At 40.5% G+C, this 26969-nt stretch overlaps 1 protein-coding gene across 3 annotated transcripts in view; it reads right to left on the bottom strand.

Moving 5' to 3' along the window:
- Positions 1–26969, bottom strand: part of nkd1 (NKD inhibitor of WNT signaling pathway 1) — a 105331-nt gene that overhangs the window by 16671 nt on the left and 61691 nt on the right. For all 3 annotated transcript variants that reach the window (XM_043706957.1, XM_043706958.1, XM_043706959.1), the window contains 2 exons: positions 13511–13617; positions 6669–6764 (listed from right to left, as the gene is read on the bottom strand). In XM_043706957.1, coding sequence (XP_043562892.1) covers positions 6669–6764; positions 13511–13617 — 203 coding nt within the window. The remainder of the gene's footprint in view (positions 1–6668; positions 6765–13510; positions 13618–26969) is intronic.

Genomic DNA, 26969 nt, shown 5'->3' with positions numbered 1-26969 from the left:
ATCCAAGAGCTGCTATATGCACGACACCACTGTGATGAATTCAAAGATAGCTGCAGCGACACCTGTAGATGTTGGCCAGTGTTCGTCAACAATGTGGTTGGCTGGATCTTGTTTTGCTACTGTCTATGCTGCTTCTTTATCCTGTTCCTTCTCAGCTGCAGTGGTCAGAGAGGGGAAGGGTCATTGTCTGCAACTCTACTGTCAGTTTCAGGAACTCTGTGGTTTACAGTGGACTGATCCATATGGTCATAATTTTCTTGGATGTCTGCTGTTCAATCCTGCTTCATTATGTCACCACTAAACTGTTAAAACACAGTGTGTGTGGCCTCCCCTCACCTCCTCCACACACAGTCAGATCCAACTGATGTGGCCTCACAGGACACCTCCTTGTGGCAAAATATACGTATGTGTGGACACAATATGCACTGCCTGGAGCATGTAAAACAAGACTGTGCACTTTCTCCTGGACACAGCAGCGAGTTTCCCTTCAGCAAGGGTGGAACTCAACTGTAGTCACCTTGCTTTGAGATGAAAGTCCTGTCACCCACTCTCCTTATCCACCACAAACCCCTAGCCAGGAAACTAGAGCTTTCCGTCCTGAAAACTGGTGCGTTCTGCCATCTGGCCCCCTTAAGGCTTGAATCTTTCTCCCTTGCTCCACGGTGCTGCCATAGATTGAACATGATGAGGTAGCCAACAGCCCTCAACATACTGTGCCTAATTGCCAATGCGAGATCCTGTTGGAATGCAGTGCCATGACCTCTGTAGTGATGCTGGTTCTCTTGGAGTTGAACCCAGTCTAATGTGGTTTTCCAGCCTTTGGATTGATCATTTATAGGATTCCCTCATCAATCAACCAAAGAAAATCCAAGCATTAACCCCACGCACTGGGGAAAAAAACCTCTTCTCTCTTTGGATGCTGTTTTTTCAACACTGATTGCCACTTCCTCGTACAGAAATAGTCTGTTTCACTTTTACTGAGGATAAACATGCCTGATCCTCCCTGTGTAACCTAGCAATCTTTTTTTCTTCCACACACACTGCCTTGATTCCTACTATCTGTTAACCTAGAACTTCCTGCTTTTCCATTGACCCTAGTCTTGTCAGTGTTATTTTTCCTGTTCTCTCAGTCCTCCCTTGCAGAGTCCTGACCCTGATCCTGCCCGTTCTTCAAGTGACCCACACTCTTTGGGTGACTGATTTCCCAAACCCTCCAGCTAGTAAGCTCACTGGATCAATCAGGCACTGAAGAGCTGACTGACAAGCTTCTTGGCGAATCACAAGAAATCACTGAAGAAGCGCCTTGCCAAAAGTTGCCAACCACAGGCCAGTGGTTTCTGGTTCCTGGAAGTTGCCATTGGATTTATGAAGTTTTAGGAATTTAAACAGCAAAACTTTTCTTTTGGGGTTTTGTAGGGGTAGACATCTCAGGGAGGGTCTGGCCCAGATTTAGGAGAAAATGAGGACTGCAGAGGCTGGAGATCAGAGCTGATCTCCAGGAATGAAGAAGGGCTCATGCCCGAAACGTCGATTCTCCTGCTCCTTGGATGCTGCCTGACCTGCTGCGCTTTTCCAGCAACACATTTTAAGCTCTGGCCCAGATTTACCCCAGTTTTGGGAAAACAGGCCTGCCCCACAAGCTGGCTGACAGGAACTTGGAGCCAGCCTCTATCAAACCCCAGGAGAAAGTGAGGACTGCAGATGCTGGAGATCAGAATTGAGAGTGTGGTGCTGAAAAAGCACAGCAGGTCAGGCAGCATCCGAGGCGCAGGAGAATCGACGTTTCGAACTCCTGGTGAAGGGCTTATGCCCGAAACATCGCTTCTCCTGCTCCTCTGCTGCTGCCTGACCTGCTGTGTCTTTCCAGCACCACATTCTCAACTCTCTCAAACCCCAGCCGAGAGAGGAGATAATTGGCCTGGTGAGAACTTGAGCCCCCTAGGTCACTAGGACCCCCCAGGTCTTAATGGAGACACGTCAGGTCAAGGAGGTCACCAGTCAACATTTTTGCCCAGCACTTAAATACAATAGCACTAGGGAGACAAGGAAGGGGCAACTCACTCAATTATTTGCCTTTTCATTGCCACCTCTTGGGAAGTGATTAATGTGCTCTGCAACTAAGAACATCAACCGGTCTTTTAAGATTGGGTAGCCTTGTTGCAACAGTTTATTCTGCCACTGAGATTCTGAAATGTGGATCCTTGCCCAATTAAAGGTCCCCTGCCTGCCTAACTTGCCACCTTGGTTCAAACCAGAAAATTCTGGTTTACAAAGTTGGGTGTCACAGGACAGCATTGCTACTTGTTGGGCAAGAATTTCTCTAGTAACTGTATGCAATGAATCTACAATGTACATCACAACCAGAGGAATTCTTACCCGTAGTAAGGGTAGGATCAAGACTGATTGCAATGTCCAGAGTGTGCTGGCAGTAAGTAACTAGATTCATAAGAGAACAGCCATTTAGGTGTGACACACAGATTGCTGCTCAGTTATGGAGTGCAAGTTTGAATCGTCTCTAAATGCTGACAATTAAAATTTTAATGGTTTGAACAGCAAAGTAAATTTAGTGTTATATGTACATTTCATGAAATAGCCACTTAAGCCATCTTTTTAAAGCTGATGACAGCTGTTCTTACAGCACTGCAGATCATAATCTCACAAAGAGAATTTAATTAACACAAAATATTTATAATGCAGACTGCGAAAGAACCCCTTACCAGAATGTTTGATCTGGGAGTATGTTTTTATATTCAAGTGATCAAATACAAGATTAGCAGTATAATACTGGGAGCACTAGACCAGTTACAAAGTACGACTACTAAATGCAGGTGCTAGAGCAGACCTGGGCATTTTACGGCCCACGGGCCATATCCGGCCCTTTGGTCACTCCTGTCCGGCCTGCATGAGGTCAGTCTTAAATTAGAACACAAATGAAAAAGTATTTACGCTATGCACGCAATACAACTGTGTTGCTTTTGTTTTGGAAAGGATGCTTTTTTTATTTACGTATGGACGCACATGCGCGCATATATGCATGCGTGCATAAACAGCTAAAAGTGAGGCTTGCTGGCTAGCCCTCAAAATGTCAGCTTAAGCCCAAAACAGACTGGATTTTTCTCACTAAACAAGTAAAATGAACTGAAGAACATCAAAAGCACTTATTGCTTTTTGTATAGAGTTGTTTGTTGTTTGTAATACTGAACAATAATGAAAGAACTTTTCATTATTGGTTGTGAGATTAACATGTTAAAAATAAAATACTGAAATTATTGTTTTTACTGTTTATTTCTTCTATATTTGACCTACTCCACAATTTCATATCTTTATTGTAACAGAACATCCTTATTCTTTTGATTATAAGTTTGAGTGCAAAACTATATAATTTAGTACTTTTTACAATGGGAGAAAATTAATACTGTGCAGAATTATGTTCAACTTATTGTTGGTTCGGCCCACCAACATAACTCAGGTTTCTCATGTGGCCCCTTGGAAGAATTAATTGCCCACCCCCCTGTGCTAGAGGATCATGTAGAACATCACAGTGAAAGAACTATTCACAGCACCTTGATGCTGCACTGTTCAAACAACCCACAGGCCATGAGTAGGACTGCAAAAAGGTACAAGTCTGGTTAAATATTTTTTATTAGAAAATGCAGGTAGCATCATGAAAGTGATGCTGGAATTATTCCTCATTGCCTCCTTAACAATCAATCAATAGTGCCAAACCAATTGAGAAAAGCAGCATTCATCTTTAGTAATTGCAACTTTCTTCCCAGGAAAAGTGACAAAGCTTTCAGATGTACAATATCTTCAAAGTGTTCTCATCATAATAAGATTTAGATTTGGTATTATACTAAAAATACACACACAAGGCTTCATCTGCTTCTAATTTATAAACCTTTTAATTTTACAACAAATTATGCTATAGTTACATGCAAATAAGCAGGCAATTTTAGTAAGCAAAAGATTTTAATTGTTTTCAAGAAACACAGCAGTAAAACTTTCTGGATCAAACAAATTGGATTTAATAACTTTGGTTCCCAGTATTTTATGGAGGTCCCTGTGAAGGTAATTACAGCTTAACTAATGATTCTCAAAAGACTATAAAAGCAACATCAGTTAGGTCTTCAAAAGCTTCCAAAATAAAGAGTAGCACTGAATGAGATTACCTGTTAGTTTTTAAATTCACAAAGCCTAGCAATTTATCTTGGAACATAACAAAGCATTGCAAAATACTTTTAATTGGTATTATTCTACAAAGATGATGTTTCCTAATTAATCTTCCAGAAGACTAATCTTCCCAGTGCTCCTTTTGCTTCCCAGATTAGTAAACGAATCTTCTAAAAAAAACCCCGTAATTTAGATAAACCTTATTAATCAAAAACCTTTAAACTGTAAAATGCACTGTCTTAAACAAAAGAAAGTGTGTAACAAAGCTTCATTCTTCATGAAAATGTGAAGGAATGTGGATGCTGGAAGTCTGACCTAAAACTAAATATGCCAACAATGCTCAGCAGGTCATGCAACGTCTGTAGAAGGGGACAGGGCATCATTTCAAGATCTAGAACCCTTCTTCAGAACTAGACAAAGAAAGAACAGATTTTAAGCAAGTGCAGAGATGGGAATAGGGAGCTAGACAGAAAAGAACAAAAATGACGGTACATGAGACACATTAAAAGCTGGATTTTCCCAGGACAATGCAGAATGGGATGGCAGGGAAGAGGCAGGAAGGTGAATGACATTTTGCAGTCTTCCTAGCATTCTGTCACCAGTAGGATTATACCAGCATGTGCAAAGGCAGTCAGTTCACTAGAGAGAGCGAGAGAGAGCCCATGAACGATTGAAATTATGTGAACCCAGAGACTGGGAGTGAGCAGACAGATGCACACACTCCTCCTACACAAAAATCTATCCAGATACCATGTCTGGAGACAAGGAAAACCCAGGTTGAAAGACAAAGGAATCTCACTTTTGACTCCCAATGTCTTGTGTGTATGGTGCTGGAACACAAGGTCAACTTTACTTCAACCCAACTCATTAGTTTGGCTCAGGTCCCCTCCCCCTTCCACAATGGGCAGAACCTTAGGACCTGGTTTCTCTCGAGTTTTTCTTCTCAAGCAAAAAACACAAAATACGGTTTTGTTAGTTTGCTCTATTGCTCGGTAATTTTCTCAAGTAATCTTTGGTAATTTCCCAGCATGGTTTGTCTTGGCATTCTTTGTTCATGCCTCAATTGTGTTTCTCAATCCTTGTTTCATGGGTCGGACCTTACCATTCCAAAATGTGCTTTTTAATCCCGTGTGAGGAGAAAATTGAAATGTGACTCCTCGTGCAAAAGGTTGGAACTCCTTGTTCTGAGGGGCACCTTAACAAAGGGAAATTTTGAAAGGTGCTACCCTCACTTCTTAACAGGTGGTCTCAGAACTCCCAAAGATACATTATAAGGACCAGTGCAAACTATCCATCCATCTCAAATATATGGACATTTTTTTGGAAAACTGTTACTCTGCACCCAAAAATCTCAGGTTCTGCTGAAACTGATCCAAATTGGCCACTTCCCGCAGTTCTCTGGAATGAGAAACAGCCAGAATATTTTACATGTTTGTTTCCTAATTCAGGCAACCAAGAACTTCTGGAATATTTTCACTGAGATGCACAATCTACTCAAGACAAAACCAATGCAAAAATGACTCACAGTCAGCCTCAAGGTATCACTTATTTAACTGCACCAGTGCCATTGTTCTGGTAGCAATTTTCTAAATATCTGTTGGAGAAGGCTCAACAGATATTTTCAAGTAGAATAAACATCTTTTCAAATATGTACATAAAAGGCTGACCAAGAGCTTGCCTAATAAGTGTTGGCAACATGATTCAGCTGCAATATCATGACAGAAAAACATGGCCCATTACCTTATTAATCCACCTCAATGAGAGATTAGATTAGATTCCCTACAGTGTGGCCCAACAAGTCCAGACCAACCCTCTGAAGAGTAACCCACCCAGACTAATTTCCCTACATTTATCCCTGACTAATGCACCTAACACTATGGACAATTTAACTTGGCCAATTTACCTAACCTGCACATTTTTGGACTGTGGGAGGAAACCAGAGCACCCGGAGGAAACCCACGCAGATACAGGGAGAATACGCAAACTTCACACAGACAGTCGCCCAAGGCCGTTATCGAACCCAGGTCCCTGGCACTGTGAGGTAACCACAGAGCCACCGTGCTTCATTCCTTGGCTGCTGGAACCTGATAATATATTTATATAAAGGCCAGCAGGTATGTTTATTGAAGTAACAAACTGGATATATCATAAATGGATTACTCTCACTCCAGTATTCATAAACATGAAGCAAGGTATGTAAAAATGTGAGAACCAATCAGCTTCTTCCTCACAACGCAAAGTGTCCAAATACATTTGCAAAATCTTTTGTCTGAACCAAAACAACCTTGACGAATTCAGTAGCTCAAGGACTCATATTCAAATAACGGTCTGTTTAAGTTTAACAACTGTCAAAAGACAGTCTTTCATTTGCCATAGTCTACTTCAACATTCACATTCAATTACAGTAGGGATGTTTTAAGACAAACAAAGATCTGAAGAAAGTTATATCTTTAAACAAAAAATGAACAAAAACCTGGCGAGTCATTTGTTTGGTTTACCTCACGAGTGACTTTCCCATTGTTATCGAAGTCATAGAGTGTGAATGTCCATTCTTGCCTGTTGTCGTCTTCTACTGAAACATCACATTCCAACTCCTGAAAAATGCATTTCAAGGGTGACTTCAGACTTTCTCTGAGCATTATGCCTCAATACATTCAACACCAAATCAAACAAAGTTCTAAGGCAAAAAATTGCCAAAGTAGATTAGGGGCAGCTGCTTGTAGGAAAATCTATATCAGAGCAGTCAGAGTCTTTCAAAAAGGAAATGGTAAGAGTGCAGGGCCAACATGTACCAATAAAAGGCAAAAGGGTAGGACCAATACATTAAGTGAAACCTGAATGTTGAGATATTTCACAGGATTGGAAAAGGAAAAGGGAATCTTTTGGCATGTACCAAGGGCTCAAACAGCAGAAACGCTAAATGGGGCTTAAAGGATTACTTAAATAAAAAGAAATTAAGAAAGCAAAGAGGGGCCATGGTAAAATAGTGGTCAGTAAAGGAATTTTTTTTAAAAAGGTGTTTTATAAGTTTATCAGGGACAAGAGGATCACTCGGGAAAGAGCAGGGCCCATTAGGAACCAAAGTGGCAACGTGTGAGTGAAGCCACAAGGCAAAAATAAGGTTTTAAATGAGCATTGTGAATTTATATTCACAATAATGGATAATGTAGGTATATAAATCAGGGAGAGGAACTATAATAAATTTGAAATATTGTGATACCATTAAATTAGCATTAAGAGGGAGGAAGTATGAGCAGTTTAACATGTTCAGAATTGGATAAATACCTAAGCCTAGATGGGATTTATCCCAGGCTGTTCTGGGAGGCATGGGAAGAGATCACAAGGGGCACAACATTAATTTTCAAATCCTTTCAGGCCACAGTCAAGGTGCCAGAGGACTGGAGGACAGTTAATGTGGTTCTGTTGTTCATGAAGTTTGGTTAGGATAAACAAGGAAAGTATAGGCCAGTGACTAACATCTATGCTAGGGAGACATTTGGAAAAAATTCTGAGGGACAGAATTGATCTCCATGCGGAGAGGCAAGATTTAATCAAGGATAGTCAGTATGTTTTGTCAGTAGAGACCATATTTGACAGTTTTGACAATTATTTTTGAGGTGGTGACTAGGTGCATAGATGAGTATAGTGTTGTTTCTGTGGTCTACATGGACTTCAGGGAGGCTTTTGACAAGGTGTCACATGAGACATTGATAAAGAAGTTAAGAGCCAATGGGATCCAGGGTAACTTTCCGAATTGGATCTTAAATTGACTTAGTAGGCAAGAAAGAGGGTAACGGTCAAATGGTGATTTTGTGACAGGAAGGTGGTGTCCAGGTTTTCTGGTGGGTGTTTTGCTGTTTGCAGCACTCATTAACAATGAAGACATAATAAGAAGAAGTTTGATCAGTTAGTGTGGTAAAGTACAGTGATGAGGAAAGCCTCAGACTACAGGATGATGCAGATGGGCAGAACAGTGGCAAATTGAATTTAATCTTGAAAAGTGAGGATACGTATTTTGGGATGACTAACAAAGTAAGGGAGTACACGATGAATAGTAGGACCACAGGAAGTAGAGGGGATTAGAGGAAGCTTGGCGTGCATACACAAAATCTAGTAAAAGTCATTAGAGAGTGTGGAATCATGGCTAATCTCTCTTCTCTTGTTTGAGGATGCTGAGACTAACTGCAGTGGGCTCCAGCATCATCCAAGTACAAACTGAAATTTAAGCCTGTGGCTTTTCCTGTCGGCATATCTCAGCTCCATGCCAGCAGGAAAGCTGAGTTGCCTTTAGGCATTATTTCCTGATCGGAAATTCTATACAATGAATGAAATTGGTTCGAAATGAAACAATTTTAGGCTTGGATCTAGTCAGTGTATCAGTGGTTAAGTGACCATCATTATTTAGTGTCGTACTTCATCAGGATAGAAATCAAACCAGACTGCCAGGTAGGTTTGATTCCAATCAGAAAAGGTTCTTGTTTATGCCAGTCCATATTAGGTGAATTTAGATCTAAGACAATGGACAGCTCTACTCGTGGAAAGCTATCAGTGAGGCAAGTAAAGACGGGCACTGTTCCTGCTTTTACATGGCAATCACTGTGCTTTAATGTGACAAAGGTTTAATAGCGGCTGAGACTCCAGTTGAGGCATGTGGTATAGTCCAAGACCAGAAAAGGCACCAATCTTCAATGTCAGCAAGCTAGAAAATGAAAATATGTCTTCCACGTAGTTACTTTGTCACTGGAAGATCCATTCTGCTGGTTTTCTGAAGGCTACTCCCACACTCTCAAGTAGGATTGTCCTCTCCACAAGTACTACTAATAATGAAGGACATGATGGTTTTACTTTTTCAAACACCACATCAAATGTTTAAAACATACTTTAAAATTGATTTTTCTACTTCATCCTGGGGATATTTTATTTTGAATGTACTTACCGCGTATAATAATGAACTAATGCAACTGAGGTGCTGTCATTATCAATTTTGGTCGAGAATAGAAAGGCAAATTATCTAAATGGAAGGAAACTTCACAGTGTTTCAATGCAGAGGGATCTGGGTGACCTCATGCATGAATCTCAGTAACTAGTATGCCGATAGAGCAGGTAATAGGGAAAGCAAATGGAATTTTGATATTTATTGCAAAAGGAATACAGAATAAAAATAGGAAAATGTTGCTGCAACTGTAAAAAAGCATTGGTGAGATTGCACCTGAAGTACTGTGCAGAGTTTTGGTCCACTTACTTGAGCAGGAATATAGTTGCATTGCAGAAATTTCAGAGGAGATTCACTAGTTCGATTCCAGAGATGAGGAGTTTGTCTAAAGAAGCGAGGTTGAGCAGTTTAGGCCTATACTCTCTGGAGTTTAGAAGAATGAGAGGAGATCTAATGTAGATATATAAGCTGCTAATAAGAGATTGATAAAATAGACATAGACAAAATGTTTCCTCATGTGGGGCAATCGAAAATAGAGATCATAGTTTTAGGATAAGGGGTGGCAGATTTAAAACACAGATGAAAATAAATTACTTGACTCAATGGAGTCTACCCCAGAGTGAGGTGGATGCTGGGACATAGAGTAAATGTAAGGAGGAGATAAACAGATCGTTAATTAGTAACGGATTAAAGGGCAATGGAGAATGGACAGGAAAGTGGAGTTGATGAGATCAGCCATGATCGTATTGAATGGCAAAACAGGCTCAAGGGGCTGAATTACCTACTCCTGTTCCCAGTTCTTATCTGCTCACACTGATTTGCACAGGAGGACCAAAAATGAAAAACAGAGGAGGAAATGTAAAACTGGGAATCAGTTGCCAGACTAACAAGAATTTGGATAGATTCCATTTATCACCCAGACGGTACCATCACAATACAACAACTTTTCACCCGAGTGTTGCTACATTATTAACTGTTTTCCATGTATAGTCAGTTCAGATTTATTTATGCAGCCTGTTCGTAGCACTCAGTTTATATCATCCAGCTGGTATGCAAAACTGCCATACAAAGATCACAGGATTGCTTTTATATATAAATACAAAAGTACTGGTGAAATCTGGTCAAATATGTACAAGAGTTCATCCTGAACATTAGTAAATCTAACATACAATCGTGTTTCTTTTATATTATGCACGCTCTGCTCTGGATTTTGGCACAGAATTTCTCCACATCTGGCACTAACATTACAATATTATGAATGTTGGGAACAACACTTGATTCAGTCAAGAAGAACCTGCACAGAAAACTACTGGAGCTAAAATTTGCACATAGAGTACCATTTGGGAAAATGTGAACTTGTCTATGTTGGCAGGGAGAACAGAAAAACAGCATATTGTTTGACTGAAGAGAGAACTTTGAGGTACAGACGGATCCGGTCTGCTATACTTAAAACACAAAAGGTTAATATGCAGGTACAGGAAGTGATTGGGAAGGCAAATGGAATGTTCTCTTTTATTGCAGAGGGACTGGAACATAAAAGTCAAGATCTGGATTACTGTGGAGAGTTTTCTATCGTCCGATTTAAGGAAGGAGTAAGTGAAGGTTCACTTAACAGATTCTTGGGATGAAGGTGTTATTTTACAAGGAAGGCTTAGACCTGTTGGGCCTGTATCCACTGGTATTTGGAAGAATGAGATATGATCTTATTGAGAAAAGCGCGATCTTATGGTGACTTGACAGCATAGATGCTGTAAGGACGTGTCCCAATGTGGGAGATGTCCTTGAGAAGATGTTGATGAGCAGCCTTCTCAAACTCTCACAGTCCTTTTGGTGTAGGGAGACCCACAATGCCATTACAAAGGATGTTCCAGGATTTTGAACCAGCTACATTGAAGGAATAGCAACATATTTTCCTTGGATCTGCTGCCAGGTCAAGTGAGCCACTACATCTTGAATGATGTCAAGCTTCAAACTGCACTCATCCAAACAAGTGGGGAGTATTCCATCACACTCCTGCTTTGTGACCTGTAGATGGTGGATAGGCTTTGGAGAGTCAGGAGGTGAGTTACTCAAGATTCCTAACCTCTGACATTTTCTTGTAGCCACACTATGGTTAGTCCATTTGAGTTCTGATCAATGGTAAACCCCAGGATTTGCTTGTAGCCTAATAATGTCATTGAATACAAACGCTTGAGTGGTGAGATTATTCTTTTAAAAAGATATTCAGTGCCTGATATTTGCATGGCACAAGCATTACTCACTACTTGTCAGCCCAAGTTGTCCAGATATTGTCCAGATCTTGTTGCAATTGAATATATATTGCTTCAGCTTGTGGAGTCATGAGTGGTGCTGAGCATTGTGCAATCATCAGTGGACATCTGATTTCTAACCTAATGATGCAGGGAAGGTCACTGATGAATAAGCTAAAAATGGTTGGGCCTTGAACACCACGCTGAGGAACTCCTGTGCAGATGATCTGAGGTTGAGTTGACTGACCTCTAAAAACCATAACCATCTTGCTTTGTGAGAGGTATGAATCCAACTGCTTTCCCAGATTCCTACCGAGAACAATTCTACTTGGGCTCCTTGATGTCAAGAATAATCACTCTCACCTCTCGGCCTATTCTTGCTCCTAACTCCTATGTTCATATGTAAAATTAGCTTTTCTTTTCTCCTATTCACAATGAACATACCAATACAAACCACCAAAGATGCAAATTCTTTAAAGACCACTAGTTAGTTTAAGGATTGTTATAACTTTCCCACACTGTATACTCTCTCACTCCTCCTTTGTTGGAGGTGGTAGTTTCTATTGTTCGCGATATTTACAGCAGGTACCTAAAATGGATAGTATACATGAAGTCAAAAGGGTGCAATATGGGCGTGAGGAGAAAAACTACCTTCTATACAATTGCCTTCTATATTTCCTTTCACGTGACATAAACATTAATGAAAACAATGGCGGCCACCCACGATTACAACCACAAAAAAATACAACATAGTGAAATTTAAGTTCACACTCATGGAGTTTGACTTTTCCATCCTTTGCACAGACAAATAAATGTTCCAGTTTCCTCCCACAGTCCAAAAATGTGCATTTCAGGTGGACTGGCCATGCTAAGTTGATCGCAGTATCTAAGGATGTGAAGTTTAGGTGGATTAGCCATGGGAAATGGGCGGTTACAGGGTTGGATGGGGTGTGGGTCTGGGTGGGATGTTCTCCTGGCAGTCAGTACAGACTTGATGGGATGAATGGCTTGCCTCCACACTGTAGGGATTCTATGATTCTACAGAATGCAAATCAGTCTATGACTGTCACTCTTTACTTTTATTTTCAAGCGCTCCACGTTTCTAACAAGAGATTCATATTTGGGCTTCTTCAGAAATATAGCACATACTTCAAAAATGATAAATCCCTCATAGGGCAAGGTAATCAAAGGAAGGCAAACTATGTCTACATTTTTCACAGCTGTCAGTTGTTGTATTCTGTGATTTAAAGATCCAGCCAGAGAGAGGTTTAGAGTGCCATAAAGGAAGGGTTAGGGTGCCAGTGTGCAAGGTGGGAAAGGGGCCAGGGGGGATTTTGGTGGGCAACAGATATTAATTCTGAGGGATGGGTAGTGGATCTGCAGCAGGGGGAGGTTTATTTGAGGGGATACATAATAAATTAGAGGGGTCAGTTTGGTAGTTACTCAAGAATTATGCGAGGCATTTAACAGTCTAACTTTTCCTGAGTGACTATTTACCTAATTGCAGTGGAACTCTGGAGATTCTCATTTAAATGGGATGCTTTTGGAGGGCTCCAGGCAGGGGCTGAATACTCATCAGAATCTTTAATTCCCCGAACAACTCATTCGGGATCTGTGATGTTGGGTATTCCGCCAGGTCCTAATACACAACTCCCATTTACACTACAGAAACGACCATCTGGACATTAGAAAATCCAGGCTATTCTCTTTAGTTTTCAACACTACAAAGACACCTGGGAAAATCCTTGTTTTTTACTTCTTCAGGAATGCTAGCTGGGTTCTGCTCATCTCTAAACTGCCCTTGAGAAGACTGTGTGAGCTGCCTTCTTGAACAGCTGCAGTCCACGGAGAGTGTGGGGGGTGGGTACCCTCACAGTGCTGAGGAAAGGAGTGCCACTCAATATGCCAGGCCTTGTGAGGTCATTTCAGAGGGCACTTAAGAGTCAACCGCACTGCTGTAGGTCTGACGTCACGAATAGGTTGGATGAGGTAATGGTGGCAGACTTCCCTAGCTAAAGGAGAGCAAGATGAGTTATTACAACAATCAGCAATGGTTTGTGGTCACTCTTTGACCTCATTTTAATTCAAGATTTATTAATATCTGCCATTGTGTACACTGTGCTCATTCTTAACAAGATCTATCTACACAAAAACTCACTTCAAATTTCAGTTGTTTCTTCACACCACTTTGTCCAGTTGCTTCTTTTTCCATTTTCTTTTCAGTTGTATTACTGAAGTCATCAGTGTTCTCTGGAGGTAGGGCAACTTTAAATTAAAAGAAGAAAAAAAAAAGAGTTGGTTAGTTTATTACGGACCATGCGGTTAATTGACTATAAAAAGAGGTACCATTACCACTATGCACCTAAATTTGATAAATATTTATGTCTCCAGAAAACTCTTAAACATACAAACTTTAACCTTGGGTACAAAATTATCACCAACAGTGCTGTTAGGAAGAGAGTTCCAGTATTTTGATCCAGTACTAGTGAAGGAATGGTGATATATTTCCAGTCAGCATGGTGCATGACTTGGAGGGGAATTTGCAGTTGGTGATGCTCCCATGCATCTGCTGCTATGTGTTTCTAGATAGTAGTGATCGTGGTTTTGGAAGGAGCTGTTGAAGGAGCCTTGACGAGTGCTGCAGTACTTCTTGTAGTGGTACACACTGTTGCCATTGTGCACCAGGGGAGGGAGTCAATATTTAAGGTGGTAAGGAGGGTGACAATCAAGTGCTGGATGGTGTAGAGCTTCTAAAATGCAGCTGGAGATGTAATCATCCAAGGAAGTACAGCATTTTCCATTACCGTTCTGATTTGTGCACAGAAGATGGTGAACAGGCTTTGGGAAGTCAGGAGCTAAGTTGTTTGCCACAGAATTCTTTGCTTATTCACCTGCTGCTATGGCCAGAATGCCCGTATGCCTGGTCCATTTTGGTTTCTGAACATAGTAGTCTCAGAGTCATACAGCATGGAAACAGACCCTTCAGTCCAAGTCAACCATAATCCCAAACTAAACTAGTCCCACCTGCTTGCACTTGGCCCATAGCTCTCCAAACATTTCTTTTTCACATACTTATCCACATATCTTTTAAATATTGTAACTATACCCACCACTTTCTCTGAAGTTTAAACAAACTTCTATGTAAAAAAAAAACCCCTCATGTTTCTTTAAAGATTTCTCCTCTCACCTTAAAAAAATGCTTCCTAGTCTTGAAAACTCCCATGTTAGGTAAAAAAACACCTACTATTCACCATAATGGTTTCTGAAAATAGCAAACCTAAATAAATAATAAAATCAAAATATGTTTCACTTGGGTATTCAAAACTGTTATTGAGATGCTGATTCTGATCCCTTACAAGTACTGAGGCACTGCTCATATCAAGATATATAGATTAAGTAGGTAGTTAGTTTGTTTATTGAAAAACCATCAAGGTGACAATTCTGAAATTATGATCAGTACAAATAAAATAATTCATCATAATTTATGACAGTTATATGCAGTCATTAAAATAAAATGAAAGTTAACTTATATCATAATGAAAAGAGAGCACAATTGTGATCATTTCAGTATGTGAATAATCACAAAACTTTACAAAATGCAGGTCTACTTTATAAACAGAATGAGAGCAAAATGTTTAGTTTCCCCATTTTGTATTCATTACTACAGATCACAGGTTGCCATCATCAAGTCCTGGAGAAACTCAACAGATCTGGCACTATTTGTCAAGAGAGAAACAGCAAACACGTTTCTGAAGAAGAGTCATACTGAATTTGAAACTTTAATTCAGTTTCTCCATAAATGCTGCCGACCTGCTGAGTTTCTCCAGCACGTTTTTGGTCTTATTTCTGACTTCCAACGTTCGCAGTCTTGTGCTTTTGATGAATGGATATGTTGCCAAGTTGACTTTGTTGAATTCTCACTCATTTACATGACTTTTTTAAAAATTGATTTGGGATTATAAATAGCCCAACACTCCCAAGCTCCTGCAAACAGTATGGTATTCGTGGAATTCACTAATGCCCTTTAGAGAAAGATAATCTGCCATCCTTATCTGGTCTGATCTACATGTGACTCCTGACCAATGAAAGTGCGATTGGCTCTGAAATAGCTTATCAGAATCACTCCATATCTAACTGCCAAAATGTTTGATAACAAGAAATAAGATCAGATGAATCACCCAGCATTGACCTATGCATCAGAAACAACAAAGGCATACACAAACCTTGTCAACTTGCAAAATCCTCCGAACTGACATCAGTGAGCTTATGCTAAATTTGGGAGAGCTTTCTCACAGACTAGCAAAGCAACAGTCCAACAAAATAATTCTTGGAGAATCATGTTGCTATATTATGGCATCAAATCTTAACCAGACAATCACTGTACCTTTAAGATATTATGTGACATTACAGTATAAAGGCACTCATCTTCAATTATGCAGTGTCATGGAGTCCATATACTGTCCTGAGTCATATAATGTGTATAAAATGTACAATAACATCAGTAAGCACAGAATCTAGACTAGGTGTATAAGACTGTATGAAAAAAAAGAGGAAGACATCCATCCTAATAAGAATCAAGCTTTCTGTGGTTTCTGCTTTGCCACCTAACACAGAAAACCACAAAGCCCATCGCAATACATTATAGACAATGCCCCACCATCTCCACCTCTGGGTGCACTTCTGCCAACAAGGCAGAGGTGGCAGCATTGTGACATATAGTTGAGAGGGGGCTTTCCTGGAAATGCTCAACATTGACCCAAACACAAGTGATTTGTATCAGGCTTAACAAAGGCAAAGAAGCTTCCTGCTGATTGCCCCTTTACCCCCAGCTGATGAAGCAGTACACTGCCATGTTGAGCATCACTTCGAAGATGCACTGAAAGTGGCAAGGATGCAGAATATACTCTGGATTCGGAATTTCAGTATCCATCACCAAAATGGCTCAGTTGCCAGACTAGGCTTGCGGCAGGTAATGAGGGAGCCAATAAGAATGAAAAACGTTCTTGATCTTGTCTTCATCAATGTACCAGGAGCAGGTGCATCTGTCCATGGCAGTTTCAACAAGAGTGACCAGTGCAACGTCCTTGTAGAGATGAAGCCCCATCTTCACACAGGATACACTTCATCATGCTGTGTGGAAGTAACAGCACCATACTGAATGGAATGAATTTTCAACAGGCTAAGAATTCAAGACAGGTCCATGAGGCACTTTGAGCCATCAGCAGTACAATATGCAAACTCATGGCCCAACATATCCACCCCTTACCATTACCATCAAGCCAGGGGAACAACCCTGTTTCCAAGAAGAGTGCAGGAGAGCACAACAGGAGTAGCACCAAGCATACCTATAAATAAGATGACACTACAACACAGGACTATTTCCATGTCAAAAAGTATGAGCAGCACATCATGGACAATAATTGAAAGATTCCATAATCAATCGTTCAGACTGAAGCTCTGCAGTCCTACCCTGCAGTCATGAGAGGTAGTGAACAACAAAAATAAATCTCTTGAAGAGAAGGCTCCAAAATACCCTAATCCTCAGTTGATGGTAGACCAGACAACACCAAAACATTTGCGTTGCCAGAAGTGCCAAGTGGACAATCCAACTCCGTGTCCTCCTAATGTGACCAGTATTCGGCCAATCTGAATCACTCCACACAAAATCAAGGCGCTGAAGGCTCTGGATATTGCAAACTCATTGGCTCTGACAACATTGTGGAAATAGTACGGACAGTTTGTGCTCCAAACTAGCCATGCTCCTAGCCAAGCTGTTTCAGTACTCTTACAATATTTCCAATGTTCAAAATTGCCTCAGTACATCTTACCCACAAAAAGCACTAAAAACCGGATGCTCCGGTTTCCTCCCACTGTCCAAAGATATGTAGGTTAGGTGAATTGGCTATGCTAAATTGCCCACATTGTTAGGTGCATTAGTCAGGGGTAAATATAGGGTAGATGAATGGGTTACTCGGAGGATCAGTGTGGACTTGTTGGGCCTGTTTACATACTGTAGGGAATCTAATCTAATGAAGCAGGAGAAATCCAACCCAATCAATTCCCACCCCAGTCTATTCTCAATCATCAGTACCCTGAAAGACAATGTTGTCAACAGTGCTGTCAAGTGTCAATATGGAATTAGGGGGAAAAGCACTCTACTTGACGGAGTCATACCTGGCACAAAGAAAGATGACTGTGAGGTTGGGAGCTCAATCCCAGAAGAGAATCTTACAGTACAGAAACAGACCCTTCGGCCCAAGCACATCTCTGCAGGTGTTCCTCAGAGTAGTGTCCTAAGCCCAACAATCTTCAACTGCTTCATCAACAACATTCCCTGCATCATAAGGTCAGAAGTGAGGATGTTCAGTGATGAACAAGATGCAAAATTCAAAATTCTTTGGATTTAGAAGCAGTCCACGTCCAAATGCACCATGACTTGGACAATGTTTAGGATTGGAATGAAATGTGGCTAATAACACTTCCACTGCCAGGCAAACATTACATCCTGTGAGTGAAATCAAAAATAAAATTCTCACTCTCCTTTCAACTAATGCAATACTTCCCAACCACCTGTAAACAACTCTCCATTCCTTGTAAATAGTTGCATTCTCTTCAGGACAACATCCTAGTTTTGAAAAGATCATCTGAGCTAGACCCAGAGAGAAATAGAGCTGACATCGTAAAAATCCTTTCATTACTACGAGACAGAAGTTAATATCCAAAGGGATTGACTCCCTCATCCTCCCACAGATATCGTGGCAGATTGTTTGGGTTATCCATTAGAAGCATCTTTCATTGCCAATTAAACAGTACTGCAGCAACATCCAAGAAACCACTAACTATTTAATTTAGATTTTGGGTCAAATCCCTTATTCTGACCTCAGTGTTATTATTTAATTAGATGATGGAATGCCAAGGAAGTGTAAGATGGTAACTGCTGACTGGAGGTTTGTTATGTGTCATTCAAATAAAACTGCAGGGAAAGGCAGAAGAAAGACAAACTATTTAGCCAAAAAGCAAAAGCTTCCCAAGGTGCCCAACCGAGAAGATTGTCACTTTTGCACAAATAGAACTTCACAAGCTTTCAGTAAACACAAGATAATATCTGTGGCTTGCTTCCCACAAAGTAAATGTATTTGCACTTTTAAAAAACGTTTATCCTGTTTTCATATGTTCCATTAAAAAAAGATGTCAGTCCATAAAAGAACAACAATGTGAAATCATGAATCAGCAGCATGAATTTTTCTTTGAATGACAGTGCTACTATCAATCTTGTCAGTTTCTGCAAGATGCATCCAAAGCAGTAGATTTTACCTTTTGTTTGTGAACAGTACATCAAATAGTAAGTTGGTCTAACCACTGGATCTCTAAATGGCACATCCAGAACAATGCCTGGGCATTCAATGGGCATCAGCTCACAACAATATTTGGTAAATGAAGCTGTGGAATCAATAAGCCGAAAGGTTAGGTGCTGCTCTTATTGCCTGGTTCTGGACTTAGCTGTAACTTACCCAATCAATAAAGTAAATAAAGTTGCCATAGACCTGGAGGACCACAAAGCTGGTCTCTCTTTAGAGAGACAACTGCTGGTGATTTAAACTGAATAAAGGACTCATGATACATATGGATGGTGAGGCTTTTTCGATGGAAAATCCTGTAGTTAACTCTACTTCGACTCTTTTTGTACTGGCCTAGTTTAGCTAATACCCAGGTGGTGAAGCCATCGCAATGTCACACAAATCATATTTTTCTGGAAAGTTGAACCCAAAAACATCCACTCTCCTGATCTTGATTAGTTTTGAAAACCTCAATGCTTTATCAATTCTCTGTTTCTTCCTTGCTTTTTGCCCAATTCTACAGTTCAGCAGAATTCCCCACTCTCCAGGTCACCCAGGCACAGAACTTTCTTTTAGAATTTTACTTGTGGCGAAAATACAAATTTCAATAATCGTCAAAAAACCATGAGCAAATTATTTATTTCAATAAGAGTTAGAAACAATCACCAACTAAATGAGGAATAGGAATTGAACTACAAACTGTGCCTTGGGGAACTCTTGCCATCAGGCCAACCAGATGTGCTTGCTGTGTGCTCTGCCAATCAGTCTGATCATTTTTGTGAATGTATACTTTAGTCATTGCAGCAAATCAAAACCTTTCTGCCAAACTGTCTTAGTTTATGGATGGTTAGCTGGCTGTTTCATCTCACTGAGCACTGTATTAAAAACCCTTGTCTGTCTGTGCTTCAAGTGAACTAGTCTACTGATGGGTCAAGCAAGGCTCCTCACCAGCATTGCTTCATTGAATTGTTGCTACTGCCACCCCGAAAGGTGCATCAGACAACTGCTCATGACTTTCCAGACAGGCCTTGTGGGAGACTGGGAATGAAAACCTGCTACATTCAGCCCAAGGACACAACGTTTTAGAGTTCCAGCCTAACTTGATGGCAATTAAGCAGAAAAATGAAATGTGTACAGGAATTTCCCAAATTTCCCTTCACCACAGTTGGTGTTACGACGGGAAAGTCAAGCATGCAGTGGGAGCTTGTGATATGTATATTTGGCGGCATTACTTTGAAATCCTGAGTTACAGCCAGCAGCTCCTTGCGTGCCATATTAACAGCATGGTCTTCCAATGAGGAATATTTTGCAATGAATATCTCAGGATTAGTATGTTATTTTCAAATCAAAGAGTTTTCTTGTGATGGAGAAGTTCCTGATAAACAGTCCCAGCAAACCTTGCCAACTGGATTGGTTCCAGGTAAATATGAGCAAAGGTTAATTTTAGCTTAGTCTAGTTCTGGGCCCGATTTACCACCAATTCCAATTACCTTAATGGTCTATAAAAACAATATTTGCCAAATAACACTTTAAATTAAAAGCGTCTAATCATTTCATTATTCTACAAACACTCAAGATTAACATAATAGCCATTATTGATTTTCCGTGAATAATTTATCAGAAAGAATTAATGTCTATTGCACATAATCTGAAAGTTATTGGTAACCTGCTGACAAACTGAATAATTTTGTAAGATAGAAGTTGTAGCTGATGAATTAGACCTGCCCTTACATTAATAAATATCCAACTCCATTCGTGGACTTGTACAATTGAGAAGCTCTTTGGTAATTAACTGTAGTAAAGCTTTAGTTCATTTCATGGCGCATTGCCTTGAGGTGACACTGCAAACTCTAGATCATTGAGCCTTGCTATTAACAGTTGTGCCTATCCAAAATTTGTCAAGGTCATAATTTCAATATATCCTATTAAGCATTTCTCTCTCAACATCTATTTACATGTGGAATGGCCAAAAATAGCTTTTCTTATAGCCAATGAATGCTATACAGCCTTTGCTAACTTCATTGCATCACACGAGAATCTTTACAAGTGATTTCTTTGTCCACTTCTTACTCTATTGAAAAAAAAAGTAGAAATTTTTAATCAATGATCTACAAACAAGCTTTTGACTGGGGTTTTATTGAAATAAGTATGACTGCTTTGGGAGTCAATATCATTGATATGCTGCCTTGTGAAATATCTTGTCGAGACATATGTAGATATATAAGCAAATGACAATAAATCCTCTTTTAAAAGACTAAATTATAGAGTAATTATTTGCTGCCTAGTTGAATAAGTCAACGGTGATTAGTAAATAGAAATTACTTGAATCAAACTAAAACTTTACCAACTTTCATAACAGGTATCCAATGATTAAAACTCCACTTTCTGCAATGGTGTATTAAACCTCCTCTCCAAGCTAGATTTTTAAACTAGCTGTGTAATCCAGTTAATCACATAAATATGGAAATAAACCATATTTCATTTATACCAGTTTCATTTAATCCTTACTGAAACCTTATCAAAGGATGACAGCTATATAAAAAAAAGGAATCTGCACAACAGGAGCTCAGAAATATATATGGAACATAAAAGTAATTAATTATATGGAAGTATGACACTTAAAGTTATTCTGGTTTTTCATTAGATTCTTACTGATTTGTGATTTAGAGCAGTTATACTGCTGCTTGCTGTGAAGTGAAGGAAAGCAGCAAGACATCATCCATGGATTGCACTGCATGATGCTTGGCTCTTCTGCATCTTCTGGGCACTTTTTAAAAGAACATGGCTTTTATTTTAAGATAAGTCAGATCAGAAACTAATTTCTTCCCTTACTTTCAAGCCATCAAAGGCAGAGTGCTCTCTGCATGTCAAGTCAAGTTGCCATAGTCTTACCAGACTATATGGCTGCTCTATCATTAGAGAGAATCGGCTGGTAGTATTTAACCGGATGGCCACCACACTTCAGGCAAGGGCAAGAGATGGTCAATGAGAGTCCTTCATGGTAACCTCAGCCAGTGTTGGCATCTAAACTGCTCCATAAACCAACTGTCCAGCCAACTCAGCTAAACCAACATCCTCTCTCCATGTACTTAAGCAATATCCCCTTGTTCCTGGCAATTTGATCAGGAATGCCTTGTGATAGTTCCTTCATTCATTTTCTACATTTGTGGCTTCTTTCTTTGTGTGCCTACATGATCATTCACAAATGCGCATTTCCCTGTGGCAATGCTTTATGCTTTCTACATGTCCTACAAGGGAAAACACATTCATTTAAGGATGGGTAATACCTCATACTCTATTAACGTGCAAAGTCTGACTCATTTTACATTAATCTGATAGGTAATGAGGTTTAAAGCATGGACTGTGTAACTGCAGACTGCAGCAAAGTCTACTGTGGCATTCTCCACAAACATTCACTCCTCCACCACCAGCACCAATGGTTGGTAGCAGCAGTGTGCGCACGCTCTATCTGTAAGATGCACTGCAAAGTTTACCAAATATCCTGAGAAAACACCTTCCAAGCTCAAAGGGCAGCAGATATATGGCAACACCACCACCTGCAAGTTGCCATCCTATGCCCTTACTATCCTGACTTGGAAATATATCGCTGTTCCTTCACTGTCACTGGGTCAAAATCCTGGAATTCCCCGCTAATTGCGTTGAGACTATACTTGCAGCACACAGACTATAGCAGTTCAAGAAAGCGGCTTACCACTACCTTCACAAGGGCAACTAGGGACGTGCCAGCCAGCAACACCAACATCCAATAAGTGAATAAATGATGGGGTGGCACAGTGATTAGCACGGTTGCTTCATAGTGCCAGGGACCAGAGTTCGATTCTAGCTTTGGGTGACTGTGTGGAGTTTGTACATTTTCCCTTTTTATGCATGGGCTTTCTCCAACAGTCCAAAGATGCACAGGCCAGGTGGATCAGCCATGGTAAAAGCCCCATAGCAAGGATGGGATCTGGCAAAATGCTCTTCGGAGGGTTGGTGCCTCTTCCTGCATTGTAGGGATTCTTAAAAAAAAACTTTCCAGGAGAAAGCAGCCCATAACAGAGCAGAGAGCACCAGGACAGATGGCCGGTGCCCAACATTCAGCCAATGTCACCCCCTTTAAGAGGATGCTGGCTCTGACTGTTTCTACAGTGATACTGAAACCTCCACGTCCTAGCCACCAAGAACGATGTGAAAAAAACTGCTGCTCTTCTATTACGGAGGATGTATGCTCATCATGTTCAATCTTCTACCCCTTGTTTGTGACAGTCTCCCTGTTGTCTCCCGCAGCTACCAGTGGCATCTGCACGATTGTGGTGGCCAAGAGACTAGCCCCACTACACATCCCCTCCTCCACTTCTGAGGAAGAAGCCATAGTTCCTTTGCAGCATGCACTGGCAACTTTGCTTCCTGCACCCACCAGGAGTCCAGACCTTGACACCTCGTTGGGTACTTTTGGCTTTATTACAGTCGGGATCAGATATAGGTGAGTACATCACTCCTCCGTCTCTGCACTGAGAGAGAGAAGCAACGTCGCAGGCTGCTGGCACTTAGACTTTGGAGAACTGGCCAAGAGAGAAATCCATGGTGTCGGCAATTAACAACTTCACTCCAATGCACAAGCAGACACAGGAGTGTTAGTGGCACTGGATAAACTGAGTCAGAGGTTACAGGGCCATACTAATGCTGTGTGTACCCTGCTGCCCCTGGACAGAGATTTTCTAAAGGCACATAGGTTGGCATGGGTGAAACATCACTGTAAATACATTCTCACATTTGTAAATACATGCACTTTTCATCATTAGCGGTGCAAGCGAATATCTATCTAGCAGCAACTGCAACACTGAACACATTAGACTGAGCCTTCCTGAGCACTATATGAAGTTTCATTGTCCATGGTGTAAAGTGAGAAGCTCCTGCATAATGTACTGGCTATAGCAAAATGAAAGGTATTTGCAACCCGAGCAACTAAGATGAATCTTCCAGATGAATCACCATTAGGGGCATTGATTCCTGATGTTGCAGCATGTGGTTGAGGGTTTGGGCCAGTATTTGTGGTCCACACAGCAGGTTAATGACTAAGGTTCACCATGTCTTTTATTGGACCTACATGGGTGCCTGTGTAATGCTATTGACCTGTGAAGCACTTCATTGAGCAAAACTGAAGCCCACTCCCTTATTAAGCAAAACTCTGTAGGCTACAGAGGTACAGACCCCTCTGATCCTCACTAGCCCAAGTGGCCAAATGACCGTGCCTAAGCCCCTAGACAGATCTGGGGGGCTGTTGTTGACTTACTGTGCAAGGACCCCTGACTGAAGGGTGTTGCTCTAGACTTGACTGAGGGCTACTCCTCTTCGACTTGTTGGTACATAGTGCAGGTGTGAGATTGACATCACACAGTGTCATACAGCAATGTATCAGCCCCATTGACTGGTGACTGCAGACAACCACGACAAGCTACCTCACTTTTTGTCTGCACTAAAAGGCAAGTCAAGACAAAAGAATTAGGAACATTTAAGCTCTGGCTGTGAGGACAAAGCACAAAAAAGGTATGGAAGCTACAAGCATGTGCAGAAGTGAGTGATTGAGTGCTAAGCAAATGCTAAGATGGGACTCTTGAGACGCAGGCAAATAAGTGCCTATTTCTGTGTGCAAAATGTCCTTATAGCAGCATTACAATTAAAAGTACCAATGTGCTCCAAAGTGCAGCATGGAGGTGAAGAACTGGGCTGTACGTAGGTCAGAGATGTACTATGAGGGTTTGTGGAGGTTGGTATGTGTCAGATACCAATCTCCATGGACTGGGAGGGGAGTGCTGTCACATTACAAAGAATATGCACTGCAACAGTCCAAAATGTGCAGGTTAGGTGAATTGGCCATGCTAAATTGCCCATAGTGTTAGGTGAAGGGGTAAATGTAGGGGAATGGGTCTGAGGTGGGTTGCTCTTCAGAGGGCCAGTGTGGGCTTGTTGGGCGGAATGGCCCATTTCCACACTGTAAGTAATCTAATCTAATCTTAGTAATCTAAACATTGGCGACTGGTGCTCAAGATGAAGAGCTGAAGGAGCAACTGGCAAGTTGGAGTCTCCAGGTAACAACCCTGATTCTCACATCAGGAGTTGTCGCCACCTAGTTTCTCTCTGGTAGGTGAGAGAGTGGTATTCAGTCTCCCAACGAGGTGAGATTGGCTAATAATGAAATATTAATTCATGCTAATGCATGCATATAAACCTTTCACTGCTCACTAATGACAATCTCATTCAACACTTCTTTACAAAAGGAGGCATTGATGTCAAGAGGCTCCTCAATGCCAATTTCACACGGGTTTCCCAACATTCTTCACCAATGCCCATTACATTCAGTGCCTGGGAATATTCTACCCATATTTACACTGCATTGATAGCAATAAGCAGTTCACTAGGACAATGCTACCAGTCAAAAAGAAAGTAGAGGGCTGATGGAAAGCTTGGCTGAGAGGCAGCTGGTTAGTTCATTATTCCTGTGACTTGGTGTGATGCTAGATTATATGCTTTGGCTCTCTTACAGTACAGCAGCATCAGGAACATAAAACTATTAAAATTCCGAAATTTCCATTGGCTACATCTGTGTTGATCAGTTAACTGACCACAATTCTTCCACTGAAGTATGTAAAATCAGATCTGCATCTTTGCAATGATAAAGTTTGTGCACAACTTGATCTTTCTTTAATGGCTTAAAAGGTCCAAGATATGTTACAAGAATTGCAAACTGCGATCTGGATCATTCTAAGTTTGTGTTGCCAATTCTGTATTATCCACTGTTTATCCTATTAGGTAGCAACTGCCAAATTAAATGCTTTATTTCACATATTTACTTGAAACACTTTGATGCTCTATTCTCATGCTAAGAAAATGCACTTTGGCCATAGATCAGACAGAATTTAATGGAGTAACTAATTCATTAAGTTAAAATTTAAACACTGTTTCTATGTTAGCTAGAACAGTGAACTTTATTTTGAAGATCAAAGAAGATTCCAACCCTTCAATCACCAAAGCCAAAGTAAAACCTTTCCCAGCATGCTCCTTTTGTGATGCTATTGTCGGGAACTTATATGCAAGAAGTTAAACAAAATAAGCCGTCAGGGTTTAAAACTTATAAATACTTTAACAAGGCACATTTATTTTTAAAGTGATTCAGTAATCATGCCCAGCCTGGGTTCACACAAGAAAGCCTAAACCATCTTGGATGGAGCCTGGACAGAGCTGATCAATCTGACCTTGTAATTAAACCCAAATTCATAACAGAATTACAAGCAAAGAAGTTTTTCCAATTGGTAACACTGGTTTGTTTAAAATGTCACAGTCAGTCAATGTTACATGAAAGAAATTTAAATTCTGCTCAATAACTATCAAAACTGCTCCGTAAAAATCCTCTCAGAATGAACATAGTGCCTGCTGTTTATGGTACAAAATATCCTTAATACCCGCTGCTGCAACCAGGTTTTGAACATTTGTACACGTAGAAATTAATAATATTTTAAAATATGAATGACACCATCCAAACATCATGCTGTGCTCAAAGCACACTGCTGCTATAACTTCTAAAATGAAACAGTCCCATAACTCTTAACAGTAGACTGCTGAACTTCCAACTAGACAGCATGGGTATAACAGTCTGAACTATGCTGTCCTAAGAAACATGGAGCTGACACCAGTTCACATGGAGACCATTGCAAAGAATGCTTCAAAGCAAAAGAAAAGGTCAGACTGGCTCCACCCTGTAAAAACAGCCTGATAATTGGCTGATCGTAGATCACCATTAACGTTAGCCAAGGTTGTGTATGATTGATGTGGACAGAAATGAAAAAAATATATAACTACAGAAGGGCAACATGAGAAAAGATGGAACAAGTTTCCTCTCTCTATCCTCACCTATCTTCTTCACTGTCCCATCAAACATAGGTGCAGGATATAGTATTTGGAAATAAGAGTCAACCAATTTATTTCCACATAACCAAAACTAGTTCAGAGTTATAGCCTTCAAGTCAAAGTCCCACTGAGTCAGCATCTGTTCACGCAGTAACAGTAAAGTAAAGTATTGAGCTTCTGTTCAATAGAAATACTAATGTACCAATTTCTCACCAAAAAATTCCTTATTCAGAAACCTGCCAACCCACCTCTCTGTCGTCCAAGACTAGAAAAAAAAACTGATTAAAATTTTATTCCTGTAAATATTTATTTCTGCAGAAAAAAAGACCTTTTATAATTTTTATGAATCAATGAGAAAAACTCCATGTTTAAAAG

Source organism: Chiloscyllium plagiosum, chromosome 17 (genome assembly GCF_004010195.1).
Source record: "Chiloscyllium plagiosum isolate BGI_BamShark_2017 chromosome 17, ASM401019v2, whole genome shotgun sequence".
Lineage (NCBI taxonomy): Eukaryota > Metazoa > Chordata > Chondrichthyes > Orectolobiformes > Hemiscylliidae > Chiloscyllium > Chiloscyllium plagiosum.
The sequence above is the reverse complement of the archived record's forward strand: the minus strand, read 5'-3'. Positions and strand labels throughout refer to the sequence as shown.